This window comes from Ambystoma mexicanum, chromosome 12, assembly GCF_040938575.1.
Source record: "Ambystoma mexicanum isolate Mex_15411 chromosome 12, UKY_AmexF1_1, whole genome shotgun sequence".
NCBI lineage: Eukaryota > Metazoa > Chordata > Amphibia > Caudata > Ambystomatidae > Ambystoma > Ambystoma mexicanum.
Genome location: NC_090936.1, coordinates 971,851,794 through 971,879,643, shown reverse-complemented (window position 1 = coordinate 971,879,643; position 27,850 = coordinate 971,851,794). Strand labels below are relative to the sequence as shown.

The 27,850-nt window shown below is 46.2% G+C and overlaps 1 protein-coding gene across 2 annotated transcripts in view; it reads right to left on the bottom strand.

Annotated features, from left to right (window-relative positions):
- Positions 1-19,561, bottom strand: part of MAPK8IP2 (mitogen-activated protein kinase 8 interacting protein 2) — a 451,558-nt gene extending 431,997 nt beyond the window's left edge. Inside the window, exon 1 of one of the 2 annotated variants that reach the window (XM_069629461.1) lies at positions 19,108-19,561. In XM_069629461.1, the coding sequence (XP_069485562.1) occupies positions 19,108-19,172 (65 nt within the window). In that variant the 5' untranslated portion in view covers positions 19,173-19,561. The remainder of the gene's footprint in view (positions 1-19,107) is intronic. The other variant, XM_069629462.1, reaches the window with a different exon arrangement.
- Between the last annotated feature and the right edge of the window lie 8,289 nt (positions 19,562-27,850).

Genomic DNA, 27,850 nt, shown 5'->3' with positions numbered 1-27,850 from the left:
CGATTGTAACTGACACACTTTCTGGGGATGGGAACAGACTTGGGGATAAAAGGAGACACGTTTACAGTAGCCATATGGGCTACTGAGAGAGCACAACAAAACTGAGTTGCAGTCACCAGTGAGGCGTTTAAAAAAGAGCCTCACTGGTAAAAGAAACAATGTCTCGGACACACGAAAAGTCAGCAAAATGCATGGGGCTCACAAAAGAGAGAAACATTGACCCTCTGCCTTAACAATAAAATAGACTGAGCTTCCCATGCCACGACTTCAGGAAACGGACCGGACTGAGCATTGCATCCCCGAAGATTATGGTGACAGACACTGGCTCAGCGTGTGCTGCAAACTCCTGGAATGGAAAAACTCGGATCTTTTCCCTGCAAACTCTGGAAATGAACACAGAGTGAGCAAGCAGAGCAGGCTCCAGAAATTAGCACAGACTGCACACGCCCTGCATGCAGACTGTGGAGACTGATACACACTGTGCCGCAGACACTAGGAATGAAGAACAGACTGGGCATGACCTGAAGACAGTGGAGATGAACACAGGCTAAGCATGTCCAGCTTACTGGGAAGATGAAGACAGACTGGACTTGTGCGAGTCCTGTAGGAATGAACCCTAGCTGGGTTTCCCTGCAGATGGTGGAGCTGAACACAGACTGGACTTGTGCCGCAGAGTCCTCTAGGAATGAACTGCAAAGGATTCCAATCGGGCGTCACACCGGACCAGGACTCTTGCCCTTAGCCTAAGATGTAGCGCTCAATTAGAATACTTTTTCTTTATTTTCAACGAATTTGAATTCAGCTGGCACCTAACCCGCATCACACCCCCTTTTACAAATAGCCCAGGTCACAATGGACCATGAACCAGGCCAGTTGGTGGGAATACAATATGTATTTATTTTAAATTCAAAGAAAATCACACAGTTTGAATATTGGGCAGCAATCACCAATGGGGTGATAATTACAATGTAAACTAATGAAATACACTTGGGTAACCTTCTACAAGACCATATCCAAAGCACAAATCAAAAGGAGCACTTTGTCTATTCGGGTAAATAGCACCCGAGGTAAGATTTTTCTAACCCCAATTAATCGAATTTTGAGTGGATAGAAAGGGTTAGCAAGGAGTCAGGGACACTATGCAGCAAATAGAATTAAAATCGGACCTTCCCTCACAAAATAAGAGATTTAAAAACCCTTTGCAATTGCATAAAATGACACTCAGAATTGCAAATGATTAAATGAATGTGCAGTTGAATCAAGCAGGTAAAGATGATTTATCACAGTATTGGGAATGTAATATCACTACCAACTACAAGTCAAGGTATCAACAAAGGGCATACAATTCAAAAAGCAACTTGAAAGTAAGAACACAGTGCAGCCAAATCACACGTTGAAAGGTTGCATTTTACACTTTTTTCAGTTTTAAATGTCAAAACTGTTTTTAAAAAAAACGGGTGAAATAGAATCGGTTTTTAGGCTGAGTAATAGATGCACATCACAGGGACAATAGGGAAGTGAAGGAGTGACTATAGCTGGAGAACTGGATGAGATTTTCAATGTGAGAGAAAAGAAAATCGGTTTGGAAAGAAAAAGAAACATTTCACTTAAGCTAGATTTAATGGCTAGAAAAGTGGAACGCCACCCGTGAATAGAAAAGTTATGCTACAATTGTAACCCTTCATGCAGTGTGCCCCTTTTCTTAGGGAGAATTAATGTATTTAATCAAAATATTGCTAAGGACTTGCAAGACTTGCAAGACAGAAATGAGTGAAAGGATGGAGCTACATTATGAAATCAAGGACAGGATGCACAGAGAATTCGAACAGTTTTAAACAAGTTGTCATGGTATGGATAGGATTACTTGGAGAGTAGGACAAAGACAAAGTATCAAGATGGGGTATGCTATGTGGTGCTGTGGGATGGGGAAATACTCACAATCCACACTTAAGTTTGGGATTTGGGACAGTCAACCGGGTTCTGGAATCAAAGGCTCTGGCCACAGCAAGGCAGTGGACCCTCCTAGCAGAACAACAGCTAGGCCTGTCGGGTCACTAGATCACAGGGGTACAGCTGGCATGCAGGGTAGTGGGCAAAAATCCGGTCTGGTCACAGGATACTCCCAAAAGGGTACCACAGCTTTTCCCTCTAGTTATTTTTTTAGTGGGGTTTCTGGATCAATGGTCCTATCTGGATAGGGTCAGCTATGCTCTGGCCTGGCAGTAGAATCTGGAACCTTGCAAGATGAATGTGGAATATCTGGATATGCAGGCACTGTAAAATTCAAAAGAGAGTGTCCCTGTCTCTGTCAGCTTCCCCTTTTTATAAGGCGGGTGACTCACAGGGTTTATTGTTGGGCAGGACTAAGCTAGACCTACCCCGAAGAACCGAATAGGTCAGCCTATGTTGGTCACCTCCACCAGGATGGGGTTGTGTTTTTATGAGGTGCAAAGCCATCCTACATTCCTTTTTGCACAAAGTCAATTATGACATAAATCACACATTTATACAGTTGTGGAACTTTTGCAGATTATATAGGCGGATTGCATATTTCATACAGAGCATGGTGTTCCCACTCCCAGGTCTGTATGACATTATTTCACCCTCTAATAGTTTTTCACAGTTTTTCCAGGCTACCACCAAATGTCAGTTTCGCCCAGGGATGCCATGGAGTTTCGCAGTTTGAGTGACTGGTAGGTTTCACTTACAAAAGTAACACGTAGGTGTCCCATTATCTAGATTTTACCCAACACCCCCCTTACATTTCTAGGCAAGGACAGGGCCTTAATCACATTGTACTTTTAAAACAGGCATTTTTCTCTTTTGCAAAAGCATGTCTTGACACGCAGTGAATTCTGCTGGGATGTCCCCTTGAAATTCGGTTTTCTCTCCCATCTGGATTCCAAACATTGTTTTACAGCCCTAGTCAGTTTCTCTTACACAGCAGTATTCCTTCTGAAATTGACATGTGCACAGAGAGCTAGGGTTTCTTTTGAAGGGTTTATTTTTGACACTTTATAGCAAAAAGTCAAGCGTTTTTCCGTACAGCTGAGAGTAAAGTTTCTGGTGATTTTCCCAGATCTTACCTGACAGCCAGTGATAATGCTCTCTTCTGCTGGAGCACAATCTGAATATGGATGGGCATGGCAGGGTCTCACTGATGAAAGCAGTGTAATGTTGAACAAATGAAAAGAGCCTCAGGGCGGCATCATTTTAAATGTAAAATATTTCCTTTTTCAATAGGAAATTTTGGGCTAGCAGCAAAGCAGCGCTGCTTTTCAATTCTCTTCTTTGGTGCACCTAAGAAAACACACTGGCAGCCTTTCTCAGTGTGCTCCCTGTTTCATCTTGCCCAATAGGTGCTTGGCAAGACAGTGCAGCCATCCTTTGGTAGCCGCAAAATGCATTTTTGATGTGAGGCAATGATGCTCAAAGGAGCCTGCGCAGCCATTTTGCTGGTAACTGCTGAAGTGCAGCTTGGTGATGGTGGGGAATTCTGCTGAGTGGGTAAATTTATCCCACAGAACCCTAGCTGGGTTTCCCTGTGGATGGTGGAGTCGAACACATACTGGACTTGTGCCGCAGAGTCCCCTACGAATGAGCCCTAGCTGGGTTTCCCTGCAAATGGTGGAGATAAACACTGACTGGACTTGTGCCACAGAGTCCTCTAGTTATTAACCCTAGCTGGGTTTCCCTGCAGACTGTGGAGATGAACACACAGTGCTTGTGCTGCAGAGTCCTCCAGGGATGAACCCTACCTGGATTTCCCTGCAGACGGTGGCGATGAACACAGACTGGACTTGTGCTGCAGAGTCCTCTAGGCACGAACCCTAGCTGGGTTTCCCTGCAGACGGTGGAGATGAACACAGACTGGACTTGTGCGGAAAAGTCCTCTAGGAATGATCCCTAGCTGGGTTTCCTTGCAGATGGTGGAACAGAACACAGACTGGACTTGCGCCGCAGAGTCCTCTAGGAATGAACCCTAGCTGGGTTTCCCTGCAGATGGTGGAAATGAACACAAACAGAACTTGTGCTGCAGAGTCCTCTAGGAATGAATCCTAGCTGGAGTTCCCTGCAGACTGCAAAGATGAAGACAGACTGGACTTGTGCCTCAGAGTCCTCTAGGAATTAACCCTAGCTGGGTTTCCCCGCAGACCGTAGAGATGAACACAGAATGAACATGCCCTGCAGCCATTAGCACAGACTGAGCATGCCCTGCAGACATTAGCACAGACTGAGCATGCCCTGCAGACATTAGCGCAGACTAAGCATGCCCTGCAGACATTAGCACAGACTGAGCATCCCCTGCATGCAGACTGTGGAGGTGAGCACTTGCTGGGTGTCCTTCCCCTGCATTCCGTGGAAGTAAACACAGACCCACACGTGATATGATATATGATTTGATATGATATGACGTGCTGGGATGAGCGCTAGTTTTGGATACTCTGTTGGCAGTGAAGATCATCACAGACTGGGTATTCTCTGCAGACGGTGATGATGGACACAGTATGAATACATGCTGTCAGATGAACACAGAATGAACATGTTCTTCGGACCTAAACCATGTATGTTCTTCACTGAAAGTGAGCACTGAGTGAGCATATAATAAATACGCTGCAGACTGTGGAATGGGCGCAATTAAAGCTCAGCAGTTAAGGGGTTCAACATATGCTGCCCTGCAGATGTTTGGATGAACACCGACTGTGTACGTGTTGCCTTCAGCGTGGCTGATGTGGGCTTCGACACACTATGCAGGCAGCCAATCGTAGATCGTCTAGGTGCATTTACATCATCACACTATTACCGTGGTCAGAAGAGCGGGCGCAGGCAATGCATCACGCGCTGAGCTGTTGCGCTGGATTGGCCGATGCGTTGCAGGCAGCGGGCAAACCGGAAGCGCCGAATGACTCAATGGATGATGTACACAGAGCAGGGAGGAAGTCGGCTGTGAATTCCTAGCCTCTAACCTGCTCTTTCTGGTGGCGTGAGGTGGTACGGCCACCAGGCATGCAACTCTTAGCCAGCATGACTTCCAATCTCTGCAGACAACCACATCTTCCAAAGTCAGGCTACCCCTCCCCCCACCCTTCCGTTCACACTCGAGTGAAGCCCATACACAGGGCCGGCCTTAGGGAAGGGCGTGCCGGGCAACTACCAGTGGCGCCATAGCCCCCTAGGGTGCCATTAGGCCTGTGCCACACCAGCTCGGGGGGAAGTCTTTCAAGGGCTCGTCAAGCTGGCATAGTGGGAGGAGGCGGTACAGGCACCCTTTTGTTATTAAAATTGCCCGTGCCAGTGGGGCGCATTTACTCACAATAGGGTGCTGATGATTATCTCCCCGCTCCGACACAGGAGTGAGGCGGTTTTCATTAGAATAGGGCACCCTATTTCAGTGATTAACTCCCTGCACAGGTGCCGGAGCGGGAGTACAAAAGAAATGGCACCCACTGACCAGGGGTGCACGTGGAGGGGGGGTGCCACATTTTTCTTAAACCGCCTAGCACTGCCCACACATTCCATTCACTTAGTCTCCCAGAATGTATATACACCTGGACCACCTAACACAGGGGAGTATCCAGTATTGCAAGAGTGCGGAGGAAAGCCACGAAACAAAACCTGCTACTATTCCTTTCCAATGCAGTGCATGTGATTCCACACGGTTTCATTTGCGCCCCCGCCACCCCAATCAACTTTTTTGGTAATATTAGTAGCAGATGGAATTTTAATGCATATACATAAGAAAAAATGTTCAGGACGATAACAGATGCAGGAAACGGGTCTATTAGATCTCTGTCCACGCTCTGTGGGGCAAAATACATGCAAACCTCCACATTTGCATATGAATTGCACCAACAGAACTGACTTCACAGAAAAGGACGTTGCAAGGAGCATCATCAGTCTTTGATACTTGGAGAAACCATGGAAGTGACTTAAGAATAAGATGCCATAAGTAAGCCAAGTGGCAAATAACTTTGTGGTGCAAAATGCCTAAATTGCATGTACGGAGCAAGTCTATAGTCATTAGGCTTTTTTTATAACAATATGATATATTAATATAAGCTATGAAGTGAATCACTTACAGACCTGAAGATAAGACACAGTGCCATTAAATGATTTGCCCAGGGTCACACACTTTGGTTGAATGGTGAAACCGGGATGTGGGCAATTTAAGCAGCTGAACACATCTTCCCAGGCTTAGTTGATATAGATATTTATTAAGGGTATGCTTTGCATTTCATGTGCTTAAATAATACTTTATAGCAATGCTTTGGAAGCAAACCACATAACATAAACTAGCTATACACAATATACATTGTTATAGACAAAATAGCATCATGCAGATTAATGTGAGCCTAACAAATCTCCTTTGGGTTTGTAAGCCATTGTCATTATTTCATAAAACATGCAATTATGCACCCTTCTAACTTCTGATCACCCCTTCCCCCGTTCACATTATTTAAGGGACAAAAGCCCCTGCTAATAGTCCCCCAACCTCCCATTAATGTCTAATTGCTTCCATTGTAATGCTCTGTGCCAGGAAAATGAGGGTGCTGAGCAGGAACACTGTGCTTGGCACCCGCATTGTTCGACTGGCCCCTACCAATGTCCCAGACCTGCTCTAAAAGTGCCACTGGGGAGGGAGGGGGAATGCTGCCTCCATTTCCCCACTTGGTACACCACTGACCTACCAGCACATCCACAGACCTGTAATCCCGATTTGTCTGTGATCTATGACATTTCGTACCATTCCGACTCACCGAACCGTTTCACCACATTTTTGACCACTTGTTTTACCACAGAATGCAGTGGGAGGGCCAGCACACCACCTGCACCCACCCGAACCACAACACCCTCTTTCAATATGCCTAACCCCAACTCGCCATCTGCATATTTGCTGTAAATGGTCAACAAATGGCGGTAAAAGGGATTCCTTTGGTAGTGCTACAGGAAATCACCCCCACATTGTAACTGCAGGGACACCGTTGCTCTCCCCTCACGCAGCCACCCTGCCATCCACGCCGCAAGCAGCACCTTGAACCACCCCTGCAGAGGAACGTTCACACCACCCCTCCTACTTCCAGGGACCCCCACCCTTTCAGCACTCAATGTGCTGCAGGATCCTAGAAATTCTTCTACCCTCACATGCGCGCTGCAGAGACCGCCCCCCCACTCCACACTGAAGGGGCAGTTTCTTCTCTGCCTGTATCCATGCTGACGGGTGTCGTACACACTCACCCTCCCGTTCACATATGTTAGGGATTCGCACCCCTTCAGCCCCTTCAATCAGTTTTACAGGGACATCTTCACACTTCATCCATCCATCCATCCTATCCCCTTACCCATCCACTTACCCACACCTCCATCTATCCACCTATCTATCCCCTTACCACATATCCACCCCTCATCCCCTCCATCCACCTATCCCCTTACCCATTCACTTACCTACACCTCCATCTATAGCGTTATAAATGCCATATAATATCATAGCACCTATCTATGCCCTTACCACTTATCCATCCCTCATCCCCTCCATCCACCTATCCCCTTACCCATCCACTTACCCACACCTCCATCTATCCCACCTATCTATCCCCTTACCATTTATCCATCCCTCATCCCCTCCATCCACCTATCCCCTTACCCATCCACTTACCCACACCTCCATCTATCCCACCCCTTACCATTTATCCACCCCTCATCCCCTCCATCCACCTATCCCCTTACCCATCCACTTACCCACACCTCCATCTATCCCACCTATCTATCCCCTTACCATTTATCCACCCCTCATCCCCTCCATCCACCTATCCCCTTACCCATCCACTTACCCACATCTCCATCTATCCATCCCCTTACCACTTATCCATCCCTCATCCCCTCCATCCACCTATCCCCTTACCCATTCACTTACCTACACCTCCATCTATAGCGTTATAAATGCCATATAATATCATAGCACCTATCTATGCCCTTACCACTTATCCATCCCTCATCCCCTCCATCCACCTATCCCCTTACCCATCCACTTACCCACACCTCCATCTATCCCACCTATCTATCCCCTTACCATTTATCCATCCCTCATCCCCTCCATCCACCTATCCCCTTACCTATCCACTTACCCACACCTCCATCTATCCCACCTATCTATCCCCTTACCATTTATCCACCCCTCATCCCCTCCATCCACCTATCCCCTTACCCATCCACTTACCCACACCTCCATCTATCCCACCTATCTATCCCCTTACCATTTATCCACCCCTCATCCCCTCCATCCACCTATCCCCTTACCCATCCACTTACCCACACCTCCATCTATCCATCCCCTTACCACTTATCCATCCCTCATCCCCTCCATCCACCTATCCCCTTACCCATCAATCTACTCCATCCCATCCTATGTTTCTCTTACCCCCATGTGAACATACATCTGCCCCTGCCCCCTAATCGCTGTAGTCGGTTGGTTGTCCTGGGACAGTCACTCCTATATCCTCAGTCCCCCCATGTGCCCGGGTACACGTGTTTACCTCGAAGATACCCTGCCACGCTTTACACGCTCCGCCTGTTTTCTTCAATTCGGTGTAACATGCTATGCCACTCAAAACCAAGAGCAGGTGCTCTTAAGGGGGGGTGAGGGGTAGGTAAAATGGGACCCACTCACAACTGTCATAAAATATGAGACCTGCGTACACGCAAGCCATGGGAATTACTACTCTCCAGAATGCACTGGACAGGGAAACGTGAGGCGGCCGGGGGCTAATTGCCTGAACGGCCCCCGTCCTTCTGCGCTGTGCACAATGCTCATCTGAAGGCAGGGCCCCATTCCATCAACTCCCCTGGGGAAGAAATCCACTGCCCCATAACGAGGACAATCAGTGCCCCTCAAACGAGGGGCTGTCCGTGGTGCTGAACCCGAAGGCAGAAAATTAGCTCGGAGCCCGCTGCCTCCCCATCCCCTCTCCTGGGCAAGAAACCCTGTGACACCAATGGCATTAATTAAAACCTCACACACAAGCCCCGGGTGTTGCTGTCCATGGCGCTGCCCCTGACAGCAGGCAATGAGATCATAGCCTTGCTAAGAACCTGCTAGAAGTCCCGTGACCCCACCTCCCTGGACGATAATCAGGGCCTCAGGCACGAGCCCCGGGGGTTGCTGTCCATAGTGCTGACCCGGAGAGCAGACAATGAGATCATAGCCTTGCTAAGAACCTGCTAGAGGTCATGTGGCCCCACCTCTCTGGACGATAATCAGGGCCTCAGGCACGAGCCCCGGGTGTTGCTGTCCATGGTGCTGCCCCTGACAGCAGACAATGAGATCATAGCCTTGCTAAGAACCTGCTAGAGGTCATGTGACCCCACCTACTCTCCCTGGAAGAGAATGAACCCCGGGTTGTTGCGGTCCATAGCCCGGATCAGGAAGACAGAATAAGAGATCAGAGCGATACAGAGCCTTCTTATTATCATTTACTTTATTTTCGATCCAATAAATAGATCATAAAAACTCACACACAGAATTTATAGCATTACAAATCACACAATACATTGCAATAAATAATATTTTTTTTAAATAAAACTCTATAAAATGAAGCACTACTATACAAAACCGGAGGCCGCAAGTTTAAAAGCAAAAAATGTCAAAACGCCCAACTCAGCGACAAGAGACTGACTATAAGGTGGCGTATTTACATCTCATCCTCCAAGATTGGAGCAAGTAATTCCCCAATTAGTTGCCAACTCACAGTCCCCCGCCATGCAAAGGTCAAGCGCTGCATCAATTCTTCTAATACAAAACTGTTTAAAAAGCAGTATCAAAAATATTTTCCTAACATGGGAGTACTTGGGACAAAACAAAATAAAATGCACTACGCTTTCAACATCATATGGACACAAAGGACATGCGGCTGAGATACTCATATTACAATGATGCCTGACCTTAGTTAGGAGGACAGTGCCAATGCACAGTGTCATATACAGTACTTTCATTGATTTCACTTCTATTCTGTCCAGATAATCTTCGAAACCAGGATATTCTTTCCTGGACAGATAAATAACCAGACTAGCCAACCTTTTAAGTTTCGCTCTGGTTTCTCTTAACCATTTGCTTTCACAGGATTGTTTTATTCATATTTTGCAATTCTCAGGCATTGTATCCGGACGAGACCAATAATTCTCCAGCTCGAAGGCGGTCAACTCTTCATTGATTGCTCAGAACCAGGGTAAATTAACTCCACCTGGCTGAGACAAAACATCTTTAACTGGCTCAGTTTGTCGTTTGTCCAAAGTAGTGCCCAATAAAACACTGGCCTCAAGTAACATAAGAAGCCAATGTTTTGCAGGCCTAACTCTCAGAAAACTGGGGCATTCAGGGTGTTTACAGGTAAGTCCATAACTGCTATAAAAAATGTCTGCTCAACAACCCTCAGCGTCTCTGAATTATAGGCACCCCACAAGTCAGCCCCATAAAGGGAAGCCTGTCTGGCCTGGCACTTATAAATCTGTAAAACAAGACTTATCGGGCCTGTCCCACGGGCCTGCATAAATCTAGGCATAGTGCCTGATCAGCTTCAAACCTGCCCTTTTCACCTGGTCCTTCCAAACACAATTTTCAGTTAATCAAACCCCCCAAATAATCGTAGCTTGTAACCTGCTCAAGCGCCCCACTGTCCAAGCTGATTGTTAGTCTTGGCGTTTTCCTATCCCTCTTCCCACTAAACACCATTATCTTGTTTTTTTAAAACATTTATTAAAAGTCCATTGCTTTCACAGAATCTCTTGAATATTTTCGATTCTTCCGTAGGTCTTTGGGCATCAGAAAGAGAAGAACCACACCATCTGCGAATAAAAGGATTGGATGCGCTCACCAGCCAACAATGGAGCATCAGTCATCTCGGCCAACAATAAATCAATAACTCCATTTATAAAAAGGTAAAACAGGCCAGGTGCAAGGACACAGCCCTGCCTAGCCCCAACATCCATTTTTATTTAGCAGTGGTTTGCCCCCTTGACCCATACGTGATGTTCACCCCATTATTAAAAAAGAGAGATTGGATTGCTTTTAGAATACCAAGTGGCACCCCCAGTTTAGTCAATACATTCCACAAGTTGCTTCACAGCACACTGTCAAACACGGTTTTCAAATTAACGAAAACTGCACAGATGTTCGTGGCCCATAATACAACGTATTTGTCCATAATCAGACGGAGCCTTAGCACTTGATCCACCGTACTAATATAATCATGGAATCCAGCCTGGAGGTGATGCAAAACCCCCCTCTGCCGAATCCATGCGTCCAAATGGACCAAAACTGCCTTAGCAAAAACCTTGCCAGAGCATTCAAGAGAGAGATAGGCCAGTCATTTTCCAGACAGCCCTTGTCTCCCTTCTTGCATATGGGGGGACACGTAGTGCCTGTTTCCAGGAGTAAGGTACGCTATTCACTTTCAGCAAAGCGTCGAAAAGGTTTGCCAAATAAGTGAGCCAAAAATGCATCTCCTGCTGATACCTATCAACAGGGACCAAGTCCGGCGCAGGGGCTTTCCCCTGCTTCTGCGACAATAGAGCCCCCTTAATGTCTTGCGAGGTCAACACCAGGGCCGCATTATCACCCACCTTGGGCCTGTCCAGTATGACCTTGGTATCCCTGCTGGAATCATGATTTTCCACCTTGTAAAGATTTCCAAAGTGGACCAGCCAGGCCACCTCAGGGACACCATTCTGGATCAGGATTTGTTCACCCCCATCCCCAACATGTTGCCAAAACCCCCTGGAGTGTCTCGCCTTAGAGGCCTGGAGAAGATTGTCCCGCAAGTGTTTGCAATGCTCGGCCTTTTTAGTTTTAAGCAGTTTGTGGTAAAATACCCTGGAATCAGCCGGAGCCGATGGGGCCCCTCTCCCTAGGTCCCCTAGCAAGCTCAATCAGGCCTGTTTTTGCAGCATGACATTCAGCATCGTACCAGGAGTACTGCAGACTGGCCTATTTCTCCCCAGCTGATCTAGATCTACTCAACCCATTTCCCACAATGCTAACAATTGATTAATGTAATTCTAACAAACAACGCACATTGTTGGCATCACAGAAACAGAACATTTCAAATGGGCCCATACATACATGCCCTGCAGGATAAGACAATTCATAAGGTCCGCGTTGGTATAGAAATTAATTATATCCATATCATTAGATCATGTTTAACAACGTATATAAATACAGAAGTACACAGTGCCTATAAGCAATCATACACATTTGGCTCTTGTGGGAGAAATCACATATTCACTTACATGGTAGTCAGATAGCACTCCACAAGCAACACATACAACTACTAAATATAACAGTGCAGTACTAATCCTCTCTGCCAACAATTGGCATTTGTGTGCAATCATAAAGGTAATGTAATGCACTGTTTATTGATGTTAACAATGTTCATATGCAGTGTAGTGTACCGTGTAACATGTATTGTTGATCAACTATGCATCTTATGTTAAATTCTGCCTAGCAAGTAATTGCAGAGCTCACAACTGCACTCAGTTGCTCTAGGTTTAGCTATACACCTATTTATACACTAATGACTCCACATTCTAATGCAGTATCCCTTTGTTAACTGAATCCCATGTCAAAGTCGGTTCTTTTGACAGGATTTACATATTCACCGACAAGGCAAGTCCAACAGCACTCATCCAATATATCAAATTGCTTAAAGAAAATGTTATAGAACTACTCCTCTATGCCAACAATTGTCATTTGCCTGTAATCGCAATGCATTATGTCAAGCAATGTTCTTCTCCTACAATGAAATGTACCTTTTGTCATGTTTATGAAGACTACAATCTGCTGAACTCCGGTACAACCTAGAGCACTTCGAGGTCATATCAATGGCATTTAGGCGCTACACAATATCACATAACATAGCTTAACACAAAGAGTTCTGAGACTGGAAATTGTCACTTAACTAAATGCAAGGCCTGTATGTCATCACATGATGGGCTCAGAACTTCTATACCATCACATGAGGAGATCATGGTTTACACATCATCACTTGAGGCATCACTCCCTACATATCATCAAAGTGGGCATTCAGCACAGATACATCATCATATGAGCGGTCAGTACCTATATCATTTCAGGAGTTCACAATGTATATATTATCAAGGGAGGGTTCCATGGCCTATATGTCATCACTGAAGGGTTCAGAGCGCATATGTTGTAATTGGAGGAGCTCAGATCATGCAAGAGTGATTCAGAGATTATATATCATACAGAGTGACAGAGAGGGAGTGATAGAGAGGGAGATGCAGATGCAGATGGAGAGAGAGAGAAAGAGAGAGAGAGAGAGAGAGAGAGAGAGAGAGAGAGAGAGAGAGAGAGAGAGAGAGAGGCAGAGGCTGGTGGGATTGGGAGCTAGAGAAATGGGACCCATCTGCAAATTACCTGAGGTAGGAGTGCAGGGTTGTGGGTTATTTTGCCTGGCAAGGGCTACTCTTGCCTTCCCCTGACTGACTCCCCTCTAAGATTTCCTACCACCTTGCACCTCACACATAAACCCCTCACAGAAGGCAATCACAGGCCTGGCTGTTGGCACAGCAACACTAACCCAGCCATGACTAAGCTGTCCCTTTTTGGCCTTGTACACTCTCTCACATCAGCAACTAACCAGAAGCAAAGTGTGGTAGTCTATCAGGTTTCACATCTGCCTTTCCCACTGACCCATTAATAAACCCAGGCCCCTTTTTTCTCACAGAGCCAATTGCAGAAAGGCCACCAATAGCTGCAGAAAGACGCTATACAAGACTACTTATATTACATATCATTGCACCAGGGTTCTAAGCATATAGCATCACATAAGCAGTTCTCTGCTATATTTCATTATTTCATCGCATGAGAGTTTGGAGCATATATATATTTTTTTTTTATTTTATTTTTTATTTAAACAGATTGTATGGTTTCCATATTTGAAACCTTTAACCTGATCGTGTCCATTCTTCCATGATGTGTCTTCAGTTTGATGTACAGTATCCTGATAGCAGAGTTTGGTAACACCTTATTGTGCCTGGGTCATGTTGTTGATCACCTCTAGTTTCTTGAGAATTAGAATCACTAGTCTTATGAGTGCCAATGTTATTTTCATTTTTCCTCCTTCTACAAGAGTCTTCCACCACTCATCAACATTCCTTGTCATGTGACTTCTAATGATGTCCCCCAAGCACTGCTCTCGCTCTTTCCTTAAACCGGTACACTGAAGTGTGAGATGTTTCAGAGATTCTATCTCTCCTTTTATTTTACACATTCTGCAGCTTTCACGGATATCCAACCTTTTTCTTCTTTGTAATATTTCTCCAGTTGGTAAAATGTTCAATCTGAATCTCAGAAAAAGGTCTCGGAAGTACCAGTTAGGGAATAAAGTCAGATAACTCGGGATCTGATTCAGTTTTCGTGGTTGAGCCCAGAAGTTTTCGTAACCTTTGTATTTGTGGTTGTCTTCTTGGGTTTCGATCCAATCTGCCATGTATAGTTTCTTTTTAGTTTTGTCTGGGTTGATCCATAAGTCATCCTCTGACTCACTGAGGTTCACTAGGATCCCTCAACATGTCTTTTGCCAGTCTATTAAGATTATGTCAGATTGGTCTTTTAGGGCTTTTATCAGCACCCCAAATCCTCCCGTAGTGTTTTCTTCAAGACATTGGGGGTCATTCCGAGGTTGGAGGTAAGGGATTACCGGCGCCTGTAAGGGCACCAATGGCGGTAATCCCTTACCTCCGTATTCCGAGTTCCCTTTGCGGGTCCCTCTTTACCTCCTGCTTTTAGCATGAGTAAATTACGGGACCCGCAAAGTGACCTTGGAGTAAATTACGGCACCGTAATTTACGGTGCCGTAATTACCTCCTTCCCCATTCCCATTGAGCCCTATGGGGGCAGAAATGGGGATGGGGAAGGGCTATAGTGAATGGGGAATTACCGGTCCATCCAACCTTGGAATGGACCGGAAATTACTCCATTCACCATGCCGGTATTCCATGGAGTAAATAGCTCCATGGTTGCCAACCATGGAGCTATTTACTCCATGGTGTAGTCCTGACTCGGAATGAGGCCCATTTTCGGTAGAAACTTAGCATTTTCCATACCGCAATTGTTTTGAGTGATGTCAATGCCAGCTCTCTCCTTATTTGCTGTATTGGGACTGATTTGGGCAGCTGTATTCTCTATTTTCTTTTATTTGACATTTGTATAGCACACAAAACCCAGAGGTATCTATGCACTTAGTTTAAGTATACAGTTGCAGTAAGTGCTTAACTCTACAGAAGTACATAGTAAACACATCCATTGGGCCAGTCCTCGTGATGCAAGTTGGCAGCGATAAACTGGTGTGAGGGCAAATCAGTGGGCAAATGCATGGTGCCTACCCCATGTTGCAGGGCGGCAGAAGCATACATATGTGAAAGTCCAACAAGGGCAAATACATAGTGCCTACCCCATGTTGCAGGGCAGCAAAAGCAAGCATATGCGAAGGTCAATGAAAGGTCAATATTCATAACATAAGGTGTCAGGACCTACATTTCACCATCTGGCATCACGTGGTGGGGTTCTCGGTAATACATAATCACATGTGGGGGTTAGGGACTTCATTTAGAGAGAATCTTTCTTTGCCTGTACCTTAAAAGGGTTGGATTTGAACTATGAGTTGTGTATTTCTTTCATGTATTAACCACAGCAAGCAGTATGTACAACATTTTGGAGGGAAGTTGTACAGGTGAGTTTTAGGAAATATGAAATTTTGCTCGAAGATGTTATGCTGGAATGACACTTTTAAAGAAAAGTTTCAAAGAAACTGGTTCCAATGAATTGTATCAAACATTATTTACTATGCTTCTGTGTCTTTGGAGCCGGTGGCTAAGAGAGAGGGCAAATCAGTCTTGCAATTGCTACCTATTTGATTATAGATTTGTTATGCGGCAGGTGGGGTTTTACTGAACATAATTTCTGTGAATTATGGAGTGCACCCAAAGAGAAAGCTACAATAACTTGGTCCTTTAGACTCATGTTTTCCAAGCGTAAACGTTTCTATAATTATTCCAAACTCAGCATCTGATTAGCTCTCTGCCCAAATAGCTCTCTATTGCTGCAAAGTGTGAGAAATATTGCAGGATGCAGCGCTGAACCTAAGGGAATGGATCCACTAGTTAAAGGACCCTCCTACCTTTACTTAAAAAGTGAATACACATTAGCTACATGGTTCTCAGAACCACTGTGAAAAAAAGTTCTCTGACACAAAGAATTCTACAATCTGCAAAAAACCCACTGAGCAACATACATGAAGTAAAATAGCTTTTGAGTTTGGGCTATTAGATACGACTCCTATGAGCCGAAACTATTGTATTAGAGAGCAGATAGGCTGGAATGGTATATGTGGAGGGAAACACAGCCTGTAGGTGTTGTTTGGCGTATTTGCCCACCCATTGACTGTCCATGGCTATGCTAATCCCTTTGCCCATTCCTGCCTCTCCCCACCCAAAACACCTCCTCATAGGAACTCTTTGAGATCACTTTAATCAAGCCTGACCATCAAACTTTGCACTGGAATTGCCGGCCTGTTTTTTTTTTTAAAGCAGTCGTCTGAGAGTTCATGACTTAATTGAAGTTGTAAACCTGCTAATGTGGCAATAAAACATGTCTTAACCAGGTCTGCCTTGAGCCACTCGATTTAAAAGCACTCTGCGTGTCCTTCACTAAAGTCCTGTTAAAAACAAGCTTTGGAAAAGCCAACCATTTTGGACTGTGTATAAGTATTAGGATTTTGCCAGGCACTGCTATTGGATGCCCACGTACTCGCAGCCTTTTACATCTGCTACCATCAATAGCTATATAATACCACTATTGCTTTGCCTGTCCCATGCCTACACAAAAGCCCAAACGGTTGGCATTGCCAATGATTGTTCTTACTATAGTCCATCTAATAGAATGTCACCGTTTTCACCCTCTTGTTTTCAATAATGTCATTCTATACTGTTTGAAAATAATATCATCTTTGCTATGCACTACTAGTCTGAACTAAACCATGTACTGTAAAAAGTCAGTGCAACATCTTGAGAGTTGCAATTGTGACCGACAAGCCAATAATGTCACTTGTCACGTAACCTTTCTGCACGACATACGTTTTGGCGTTTTGCACATCCCTTCATCCCATGTGTACCCTGAATTTCACTCGGAAACTTAACCACACCATCCCCCTAACCGAAGGCGTTTCACTTAATATGTATGTGTGTACTTGAGACACTGAGGAATACATCTGATCTTTAACTTAATATCTGTACATAACACAGGAGGGCTCACATGATGGGTCAGAGTCTAAAGGTTATCAGATGAGTAATTCCACCTGTGTAACACCACAACAGGGACTCAGAACCATTATCACCTGGTGTGCTATAAACCTTTATGTATTCATGTGTGGGTTTCAGCTCATTATGCTAAATGCAGGTATGTAGCTTTCTCGCATGCGCCTATATCTTCATCACGTGAACTTGTACCTCCGCCACGTGATTGCATCTTCCACAGAAGAGCCTCCATGTCATTAGACTGGGCCATAATTCCCATCACTTATGTCTACATCGCCTCTTTTTTTCACCTTCAGACGGACCTGAATTGACGCTCAGATAATCCTACATGTAAACATCAGGCATGCCTACTTCTCCACCTAATAAGTCTGCATTTCTAGCAATCGAGGACTTGCATATATTCACATCAATGTATCTGCCATCACGTGGCCTACATATTTCAAGTGAGCCTATACAGACAAACCCATATGTTTACCCCTTGTGCAGCCGTGACCCTTTTATCTCCATCATATGGCCTACATATCATCACATAAGCGTATAGCCCCATCACATAAGCCTTTATATTCATTACAAAACCCACATATATAATACAGATTAACAACATGAGCCTATAACACCCTCAGAATGAACTTTACCTATTATTACGAGACTGTATCCACAACACATAAGCAGTTTTGAGCATGTGTAAGAAGTCTGCATACTCATCACATGAGCCTGTAACACCATCACATGAGCCTGTACCTCTAGCATAGGTCCGCATAATGAGCATGCATCCTTGTTTCATAAGCAGTCTTGCATCTCATCATTCTCTAGACATCGTGGTGCACCTTTGCATGACCCCATAATACAAAGAAGCCCGCATAACCATCACACGAGCCTGTAACCCCCTCTTATGGACACTTATTCCTATCATATACATCTCTGTTAAACGCGCACGAGCCCTCAACTGTATCCTACGATCCTGTATCTCCGTCAAATAAACAGTTCCGTCCCTACAACTCGAACCCTCAGGCTAATATCTGCACCACTTTTGCCTGTATCACATGAGCCTGTATCTCCATTAAAGCAGCCTGTACCTCTGTAACATTAACAGTACTAGGCGCATATCTCAATCGCCTAGGCCTACCAATCTTCCGATGAGCCTGTAGCTCTACCACATGGGTATGTGTCAATCAATTAAGGGTGTAGCACACAAGACAATGGGTCCATCGCATGAGCCTCCATATCCATACACTCAGCCTGGGTCACACAAACCAGCATATCCATCACTTCCGGATGTATCTCCACCACACGAGCCAGTACTTCCGTCACACAAGGTGTCCCAGCCAGGCATATAACTCAATCACATGCGCCTATATGTCACTACGCCAGCATGTGCCTGCATGGCATGCGCGTGTCGCTCATGAGCCTGCGTCTAAATCGCAGCATCAGCCCCAGCGCCGCTGTCCACGGTGCTGAATGGCCTGCAACGAAGGAGCGGCGGCCCTCTAGAAACAAAAACACGTCTCGTCTCCTCTCCACCCACACTCATTTCTAAGGGCAGGGGGCATGTGACCTTACACTACATGGGGATTTGTATCCTCGGACAGAAGCTGTGCCCCTCGCATAACATCCTCCCCCGCTACCCGCGAGTCCTGACTGCAGAGGATGGGTTCCAAGCCCCTCCTCTGTCCATCAGCCAGAGGGAGGCGCAGGGGGGCCCGCTGCTTGGGGCGGGGGCAGGGCGGCAGCGGGTGGGGGGGGGGGTGTATTTCGGGTATTGGGGCGCGTTTCTCTCCTCACCTGCATCCCGGGGGAGACAGCGAATGGAAGGTGGAGAGCGAAAACATCTCTGCGCGATCCGCCATCTTCTCATCAAAGCCGTCCGCTGACTGCAGTGCTAATCCAACAGCAGCACATGCAGGGGAGGGGACAGGTGCGAGGGAGTGAGATGTGGGGAGACGGAGGAGAGGCGCGCCGTGCTGCACCAGGGGACCTAATTCAGGAGCATCGCACCCAGGCAGGCAGGGATGCGGAAGGTAGGAGAGGTAGAGGGGCGGGGAAACAGGCAGTGCTGCGACAGGAGAGCTAGTGCAATAACATCACACGCAGGAGAGACAGCCGCAGCTGGCCTAGAGGAGGAATGGGGAGAGGAGAGAGGTACGAAAGGAGAGAGCGGGCAGGAGAGAGAAGAGACACGCCGTGCTGCATCAACGAGGCAAATGCAAGAGCATCACAAGCAGGGGAGGGGGGATGCAGGAGGAGAGAGGGCGGAATGCATAGAGAGGGGAGGAGCCTAGCTGCAGCAGGGGAGGAGGGCCAGAGAGAATGGGAGGCAGTAGAGACACTCTGTCTGCAGCGGAAAGGGCAGAGGACGAGGGGTGCAAACAATGTAAACAAAGTGGATGAGGCAGGCAGGGACAGCGGTGGAATGAGGGCAGGTTGAAAGCAAGAAGGAGGACTTGTGAGGTGTGTCAGGTAGCAAGTGTGAGGAAGAGAGAACAATTGGGGAGAGAGGCTAGTGAGCAAGAGGCGTGGATATAGTGAGCGGTGAGTATGGCAAGAGGGATGCACAGGAAGCGAAGGCAATGTGCCGAGAGAGGGTCAATGAGGAGAGGTTGACGAAGTGGGCTAAGGGAAGTTGCGAAGACGAGCTGGATGAGGCCGTGTGAGGGTGAATGAGGGATCCAGGCGAGAGGGTAAAAGACACTGATGGATGGGGTGGGAGAATGGGAGCGTGAGTGAAGGCAAGGCGTTAGTAAGGTTAGAGAAGTAGGAACGTTAGTGGGGTGAGCCAGCACTCTGCCTTGTAGCCCCCTTCTCTATGTGGATGGCTCAGCTTGTGCAGCTCTGCAGCCCGCCTTCTTGCCGCACACCCATTACCAGCTGCAACTCTTTGCGGAAAAGTCTCCCTTGGTGCAATGTTTTCTCTTCTGGAGACTTCTCTAATGAACCACACCACGCACCACTGTCATTTATAAGAAACTCGGAAATAAACATCTCAGTGTTTTCTTAAACATTGCAATGTTCTTTAAAATGCACAATTTGCCTCACATTTTATCAAAAGACTCCGCCTTGGGTATGCCATGTCCAGCACAGACACAGTTAACTTGGTGTGATGAGGAGTCTCGTCACGCCGGCCATGGCCAATGGGACGCACGCCTTCTTGCGTATGCGCAGGAGTGTTTTGCCGTGTTTGCAGCAGAAAGTGAAAGACAGTAATGAAGAAAGCATTACGTTCCCCAATCTTCGTGTCCCTCATTTTGGCGGGGCTGGGCACAAGGAAAAAGGGGAGAGCCTACCATTTACAGGGGGATATGAAATCTGGCGGCGAGGATGGGATTCAAACACGTCCTCACATACAAAAAAAAAACTAAAACAGCATTGGTGAGCACTCTGCTCCTTCCAACAAGACGTGTCCAGCTGAGAGGTGCCTGACTACGCTAAGATGTTTGCGAATGCAGAGAGAGACAGTCAGAGGCAGAGTCAGAGGCAGGCAAGTGATGCATCTGATGATGAAGGCCCAGTGCAGCTGCATTTCCAGGCCCTTTCGATGTGGGTGATCAACAAGCCCTCTGACAGAGATGGGAGCGATGGCTACGGAGATTGGAGAATTACATGGCAGTTTACGACGAAAAGGCTCTGGACAAGTTTGCCAGGAGACTGCTTATCAACCTGGTTGGTGACGAAGTTGAAGATCTCATCCCTACGTTCCCACCTGAAGATGTCAAGACACAATCAAAGGGCTCAAGGAGGCTTTGTGTACTTATTTTGACTACCAGCGCAATATAGACCACGAAAGACACACCTTCAACACAACCTGTCAAATGACTGGTGAGTCAATGGATGATTTGATTTATACATGGTTAGGCAGAATCATAGGCAGTACCCTTTGGGAACACCACACACAATTAAGACTACAAGTGACAGTACAAATTCACCTTTGATAAAAGCCTGTACTACACAGTAAAGTGGTAGCGATGGCCGAGCAGCCAGACTTATCTCAAGAGTAAAGTGAGCAGTACCAATAGTTACACATAGGCCAGCAATTACTATGGTTCAAACAAACACTGACTCAAGGTTTCTGAGTAAAAGAATATACATTTATTTACACATCAGTTGTAAAACAATTCACCAAAGTAAAGCAGTAGAAAAATCACACTCTTAATATACTACACCCTAACCCAATAGATTCTGGAAAAGTTAACCTCAAAATGAAGTGTGAGCAAAATGGCACTCCAGCAATTTAAAAGGGAGGGAAAGACAAGGTTAGACTAAAGTTGAGCAGCACCAACAAGTAAGTAAGCAGGGCAATCTAGAAAAAGTAACTATAGTGAGGAAATCAAATCAAGAGGCCTGGGCCAAAGTCAATGGTCCAAAGTCTTTGCAGAGGATCACGCAGTTCAGGGTAGTTTGTGGTTAAGTCTTTGCCAAGAGTTCAGAACGAAGTTGGTCAGACGAAAAGTTACTTTAAAAAATAGAGAAGGACAAGCCCTCAGATGGGTGAAAGGTTTCAAACACTTTCACCGCGGTCGGACGGAACGAACAAGCTGGGTTTGAACACTACCTTAAATGAAGAAGAAGGCTGTAGCTGAGGCAGACGTTCCTGGCAGGTCCTGCAGGCTCACGGATCCTGAAGCGACTGTTGAACTGACATGAAGTAGGAAGACTGGGGGGCCCTGCACTGCCCAGGTAAGAAACCAGCAGCAGAGCAAAGCAACAAATAAAAGGTCTGCTCCCTAAAACCCAAGCAGGGTCCGGTCCTCCTGGCTATCGGGTTCACTGTAGCTGTGCACAGCAAATTCGACCAGAGGAGGGTGGTCTAGCTTGTAGTTTGGCGAACTGCTTGGTCCCACCAGCTCAAGGGGAGAAGATTCCTTGCAGGTCTTCCCTGTCATCGAAGTTTGGAGATTCGGACCCGCAGCAGGGCTTCACCGGGAGGTTCGGTCGTGGTAGAGGTCCTCTTCTGTCAGCTTCTCTTCGGTTCTCTCGATCCAGTGGCTACTCTGCCTTCTCAGTCCCAGAGATCTGCTTTTTATGCAGTTTTCCCCTATTCACACAGCCTGGCTGTCAATCACACAGCAGGGAGGCTGTCTCGGCGTGACAGTCACCACAGCCAATAATACAGAGTGCGACATGGGTCTCCAAGGAGAACCTGTGCACAGAGTCTCAAACCCCTCCCTCACATCCTGTCCCACCTCAGACATTCAGGTGCCTAAGGAGGGCTTCTGTGCAGAAGCCCGCCAAAGGACGGCGAACAAAGGAACCAAACCTGGTTTGGCATGCAGAGTAAAACATGAGAAAGACCTTTACAAAAAGAAATGGTGAATAAACCCAGCCGGAACCAAATAAAAGTAAATGGGGCCCAGCAGGTTTAAGTTCGAGGTTACTAACTTAGCCTAAAACAGTACCAAGCCTATTTAAATAGACCGCGGTAGGAAAAATAGGGTAGGTACCACTGCCACCAGCCAAATCGTAAAGAAAGGGGAACAAAATAATGTTCCATGAGAAACAGACGAAAAGGGATAACTATTAACCCTTTCCAGAACTCTATGTAAGATAGTTTGTACTGGGTCTGTGAGTTTAAAAAGACTAATAAAGTCAATGGCAACTTTACATGTTCTGGGAGACAGTCAATCCCAGAAAATGGAGTCTGAGTGGGGAAGTCTAAAAAGACAACCCTGTGTCACTGCACTAAAGGTGCTGTGTGACACACAGTAAAAAGATGATGCCTGTGGAGTAGGTGAGACTCCACAGGGCATGAACACATAAACATGTTAAACACACACAGCAAAACACAATGAAGAGTGGGAAAAAAGGCTCACACTCTTACCAGGTGCAAAAAATATATCCTAGAAATTCAGCAAAGCTGCTGAGGGACTCAGTAGGTAAGGGAAATTAGCCATTCTGGAGAATTCTCCCTAACACTCGCCCCCATTCCCTAGACTAAGGGACATGAGGATTTAATCCACTCCTGGATGAATCTCTTCACAATAGTCGGTTATAAACATCCTAAAGAGACCATCAGCATTTTGGTGGTGACATCCTGACCTGTGCTCAATGGTGAAATCAATCCCTTGCAGGCAGATTGACAATTTTAGAAGTTTTGGGTTTTCCCCTTTCTTTTGCATTAACCATCTCAAGGGTTGGTGGTCTGCCTGAATCAAAAAAGTAGATCCATACACGTACGGTTTAAACTTCTTCAGAGACCACACAATGGCAAAACACTCCCGCTCTATGGTTGCCCACCTTGTTTCTGGTTCCTTCAATTTCCTACTGATGAATCAAATGGGGTGCTCACTACCTTGCTCATCCAGTTGACTAAGGACTGCACCTATACCTGTATTGGATGCATCTGTCTGCACCATGAAGGGTTGGTGGTAATCAGGAGCTCTTAGGACTGGAGCTTGACAAAGGGCTTTCTTCAGGTTTTCAAAGGCTTGAGTGCACTCCTCATTCCATCTAACCTTTTTAGGGATTTTTGGAGAATATATCACATCCAGAGGAGAAGCTATGGACCCATAGTTCTCAACGAAATTCCTGTTGTACCCAGTGAGACCTTGGAAGGCTCTCATTTGGGTTTGAGTAGTAGGAGTGGCCCCGTTTTGTACAGCTTGTACTTTGCTAGGCAATGGCCTTATTTCACCTCCTCCTACCTCATGACCAAGGTAGACCACTTTGCTCTGACCAATTTGACATTTGCTTGCCTTTATGGTCGGATGGGCCTGCTCAAAAGCCTACAAAACATATCCTAAGTGATCAACATGTTCTTTCCAAGTAGGGCTGAACACTGCAATGTCATCCAAGTATGCCATGCAGAAGTCCTCCATCCCATTCAGAACTTGGTTGACCATCCTTTGGAATGTAGCAGGTGCATTCTTTAATCCAAAAGGCATAACCTTAAACTGGTAGAGGCCTGCTGGGGTAGAAAATGCAGTCTTCTCCTTGGCATGGTCTGTCAGGGCTATTTGCCAATAGCCTGACGTTAGGTCAAATGTGCTGAGGTACTTGGCTGCACCAAGTTTATCCACCAGTTCATCTGTCCTTGGTAAAGGATGGGCATCAGTCTTATTGATTGCATGTAGAGCTCTATAGTCCTCACAGAATCTCAACTCCTTGGATCCTGCCTTTGGTACTAGAACAACTGGACTAGACCATGGACTTGTAGAGGGCTCTATAACCCAGAGATCTCGCATCTTGTTCACCTCTTCCTTTATGTGGGATCTCACATGCTCTGGCATTCTGTAACCTCTGCTTTTCACAGGTAAACAGTCACCAGTGAGAATATCATTCTGGCCCCAAGGGGTGAAGCCTGGTGAAAGTGAAAACAGGGAGGCAAACTGATTCAACAGAAACTTGCACTCATCCTGCTGTTCAGATGTCAGATTAGAAGAGAGATTAACTCCTTCTACGTTCTCATCTAAAAGTTGGCCTCTGAGAAGGTCAGGTAGAGGTTCACTCTCCTCCTCCTCTTGAGCTGAAGCTAGAAGCAAAAGCTCCCACTTCTGGTCTCCAGACATATGCCTTCAAACGGTTGGTGTAAAAGACTCTGGGAGCCTCCTTAGGTCCACCATATAGTTCACCTCTCCAAGATTGCCCACAACCTTGAAGGGTCCTATCAATTTGTCCTGAAAGGCCCTCTGCCTTGTTGGCACCATAACTAGTACAAGCTGGTCTTCAGTAAACTCAACCATGTTGTCCTTCTGGTCATGCCAATGTTTGACCAGAGTCTGACCTGCTTTCAAGTTATCAATAGCTTCTGCCATCATGTGTGACAGTCTCCTCCAGAGACCTATCACATAGTCAGTCACTCTGACTGCCTTGGGGGAAGGAGCACTCTCCAACCCCTCCTTAATCAGGGCCAATGGACCTCTGACTGAATGGCCATAGAGAAGTTCAAAGGGACTGTAACCTACTCCCTCCTAAGGGACTTATCTATAAGCAAAGAGAAGGCATGGCAGTAGAAAGTCCCACTTTCTTTTAAGGGGTTCCTCTAAAGCACCTATCATGCTCTTCATAGTATGATTAAACCTCTCTACCAGTCCATTTGTCTGTGGGTGGTAGGCTGTAGAGAACTTGTAAGTGACACCACAGTTTTTCCACATGGCTTGCATGTAGTGGGACTAAAAATTGGATCCCCTTCGGATATCACTTCCTTAGGAAACCCTACTCGGGTAAAAAATACCAAGTAGAGCCTTAGCCACAGCCTGAGCCATAACAGTCCTCATAGGTATTGCTTGAGGTTACCTAGTAGCATGGTCTACTACAACCAGGATAAACCTGTTCCCTGAAGATGTGGGAGGGTCAAGGGGACCAACAATGTCGATGCCCACCCTCTCAAAAGGAACTCCCACCACTGGGAGAGGCACCAGGGGTACCACATTCTTGGTTCCACTCTTGCCAGAGGTTTGGCAAGTGTGACAGCTCCTACAGAATTTGTCAACTTCTGAACCCATCTTAGGCCAGTAGAAGTAAAAGGAGAGCCTTTCCTTGGTCTTTTTGAAACTCAAATGACCAGCTAAAGGTATCTCATGGGTCAACTGTAGGAACTGGAGTCTGTTTGCTAGGGGCACTACAAGTTTTTTGCAGTCCCCAGGGATAGACTCAGTCGGTACAATGTAGAAGAGGCCATCTTCCCAGTGCAACCTATGCTTCCCAGGCTCTTGCCCATAAAGCTGAGAAGCTGCCTGTAGGGGAAGACCTTCAAGAGTAGGACACTCTCTTTGTCCTCTGCTGAAGTCTGCTCTGTTGGGTCCACCTCCTGCCAGTAAAGACTGCAACTCAGGATGGTCAACAGGGTCTAGATCTCCAACTAAAACAATGTCTTCCTCCAGATCTGACTCTTCAGAAACTGGATCAACCACACAGGGTTGTACCTCACACTCTGCCTCAGCAGGTGGAGGAGTCACAGGTGTGATTTTGGTCAATGTTGGGGATGTCCTCATTGGTAGCACAGGGGTGCTATCTGTCTTTTTCTTGGAGGTCTTGGGTTTCCCATTTGCCTCTTTCTTTCCAGAAATAGCAGTGAGCAACTCCTGTGGACTGGGAGTGATAGTTTTCCCTACCAACTCCTCTGGAGAGCCTTTCAAGGTCCTCTCCCTTGCAGGCCTAGTGAGCTCCTGTTTCCTTTTACTGGGAGGCCTGGGGGTACTAGACACAACTCCAAGAGCTTTCAGGTCATTACCCAACAGGACTCTCCCAGGCACTTCCCTCTGCACACTACTAAAAGGGATCTTGACAGTCATATCATTACACTGGACGAGAGCTGGTAACTGTGGAAGCATTTGCACAGGGCCTCCAGCTAACTTGGTTAGGCGTTTTGGTGCCTTAGCAACGTCCTCCACCTTGAAAAATGATTCATCAAATCACAGTTATGCTGGCTTCAGTGTCTCTGATGGCAGGAGTCTCCTGGCCATTCAAAAGAACACTATCTTTATAATACCCTTTAGTATTATCTGGGATGGACAGACATCTAAATGATATTGTTCCCACAAGCCCAGGGACACTTAAGAAACACTAGCTGAGACTCTCATGGGTTCATCAGCCAGTAGGTGAAAGTTTCCACTTGCCATAGGTACTTCTTCCTCTGGGGAGAAGGCTAAGGAGACAGTATAGACCTCTCAAGGTTTACCCTTACATCTGGGATCCCCTTTCACATGGTCAGTTGACCCACACACATAATATTTCCCAAATGTTTTGATGAATGGGGGTTTGTTGTGACCTCCATCTGGTTTGGGTCCAGATGGTACACTAGCCTGATTTGGTTTCCCTTGTGGCTTACCCTTATTGTTTTGTTTGGGGCCCTCTTTTGGATTGGAGGTATTTGAATTCTCCTTGTTATCTTTCTTTGGCTGCTTTCCCTCATCCTTCTTCTGAGGTGCCTGAGAATACTTGTGAGTAGCCCTGTTGGCAACCCACAAGTCAGCAGCCTTAGCTAACTTTTTGGGATCTATCTCCTTAGAATAAGCCAAGTGCTGTCTGAGCTCAGGAAAGCAGGTATCATAAATTGACTCCAACATAGTAAGACTTTTCATACCTTCAAAAGTGGTTACTCTGTAACCCTTAACCCAACCATCTAAGTTTTTCAAACAATCACATACCCAGTTAGCCCAAGGGGTACCATCATGCTTTTTGAGGGTCCTAAACCTCATAAGGTACTGGGAAGCGGTCTTCCCATATCTAGCAATTAAAGCTAGATTCACACACTCATAGTCCATCCTATCCACCTGCCCCAACTCCATCACAACATCAGATGCCACAGTAGGGAGCCTAGAGAAGAGCCAAGGAAGCAACTGATTCCCTATAATTTCTTGAATCCCATGGTCATATTCAAACATTGCCAACCAATCCAAAATATCAAGTTTAGCCTCATACATACCAACAATTGCTTTAGGCATATGGGGTCTCTTAGGACTGGACGACCTAGAAGACTCTGGGAGAGAAGCATTTTCCAAAGACAACATTTTCATTTCTAACGCATGATTCATCTTCATTTCTCTGAGCTTAGGTTCTTGATGCTTTTGTTCAGTTTGAGCATTTAAATGTT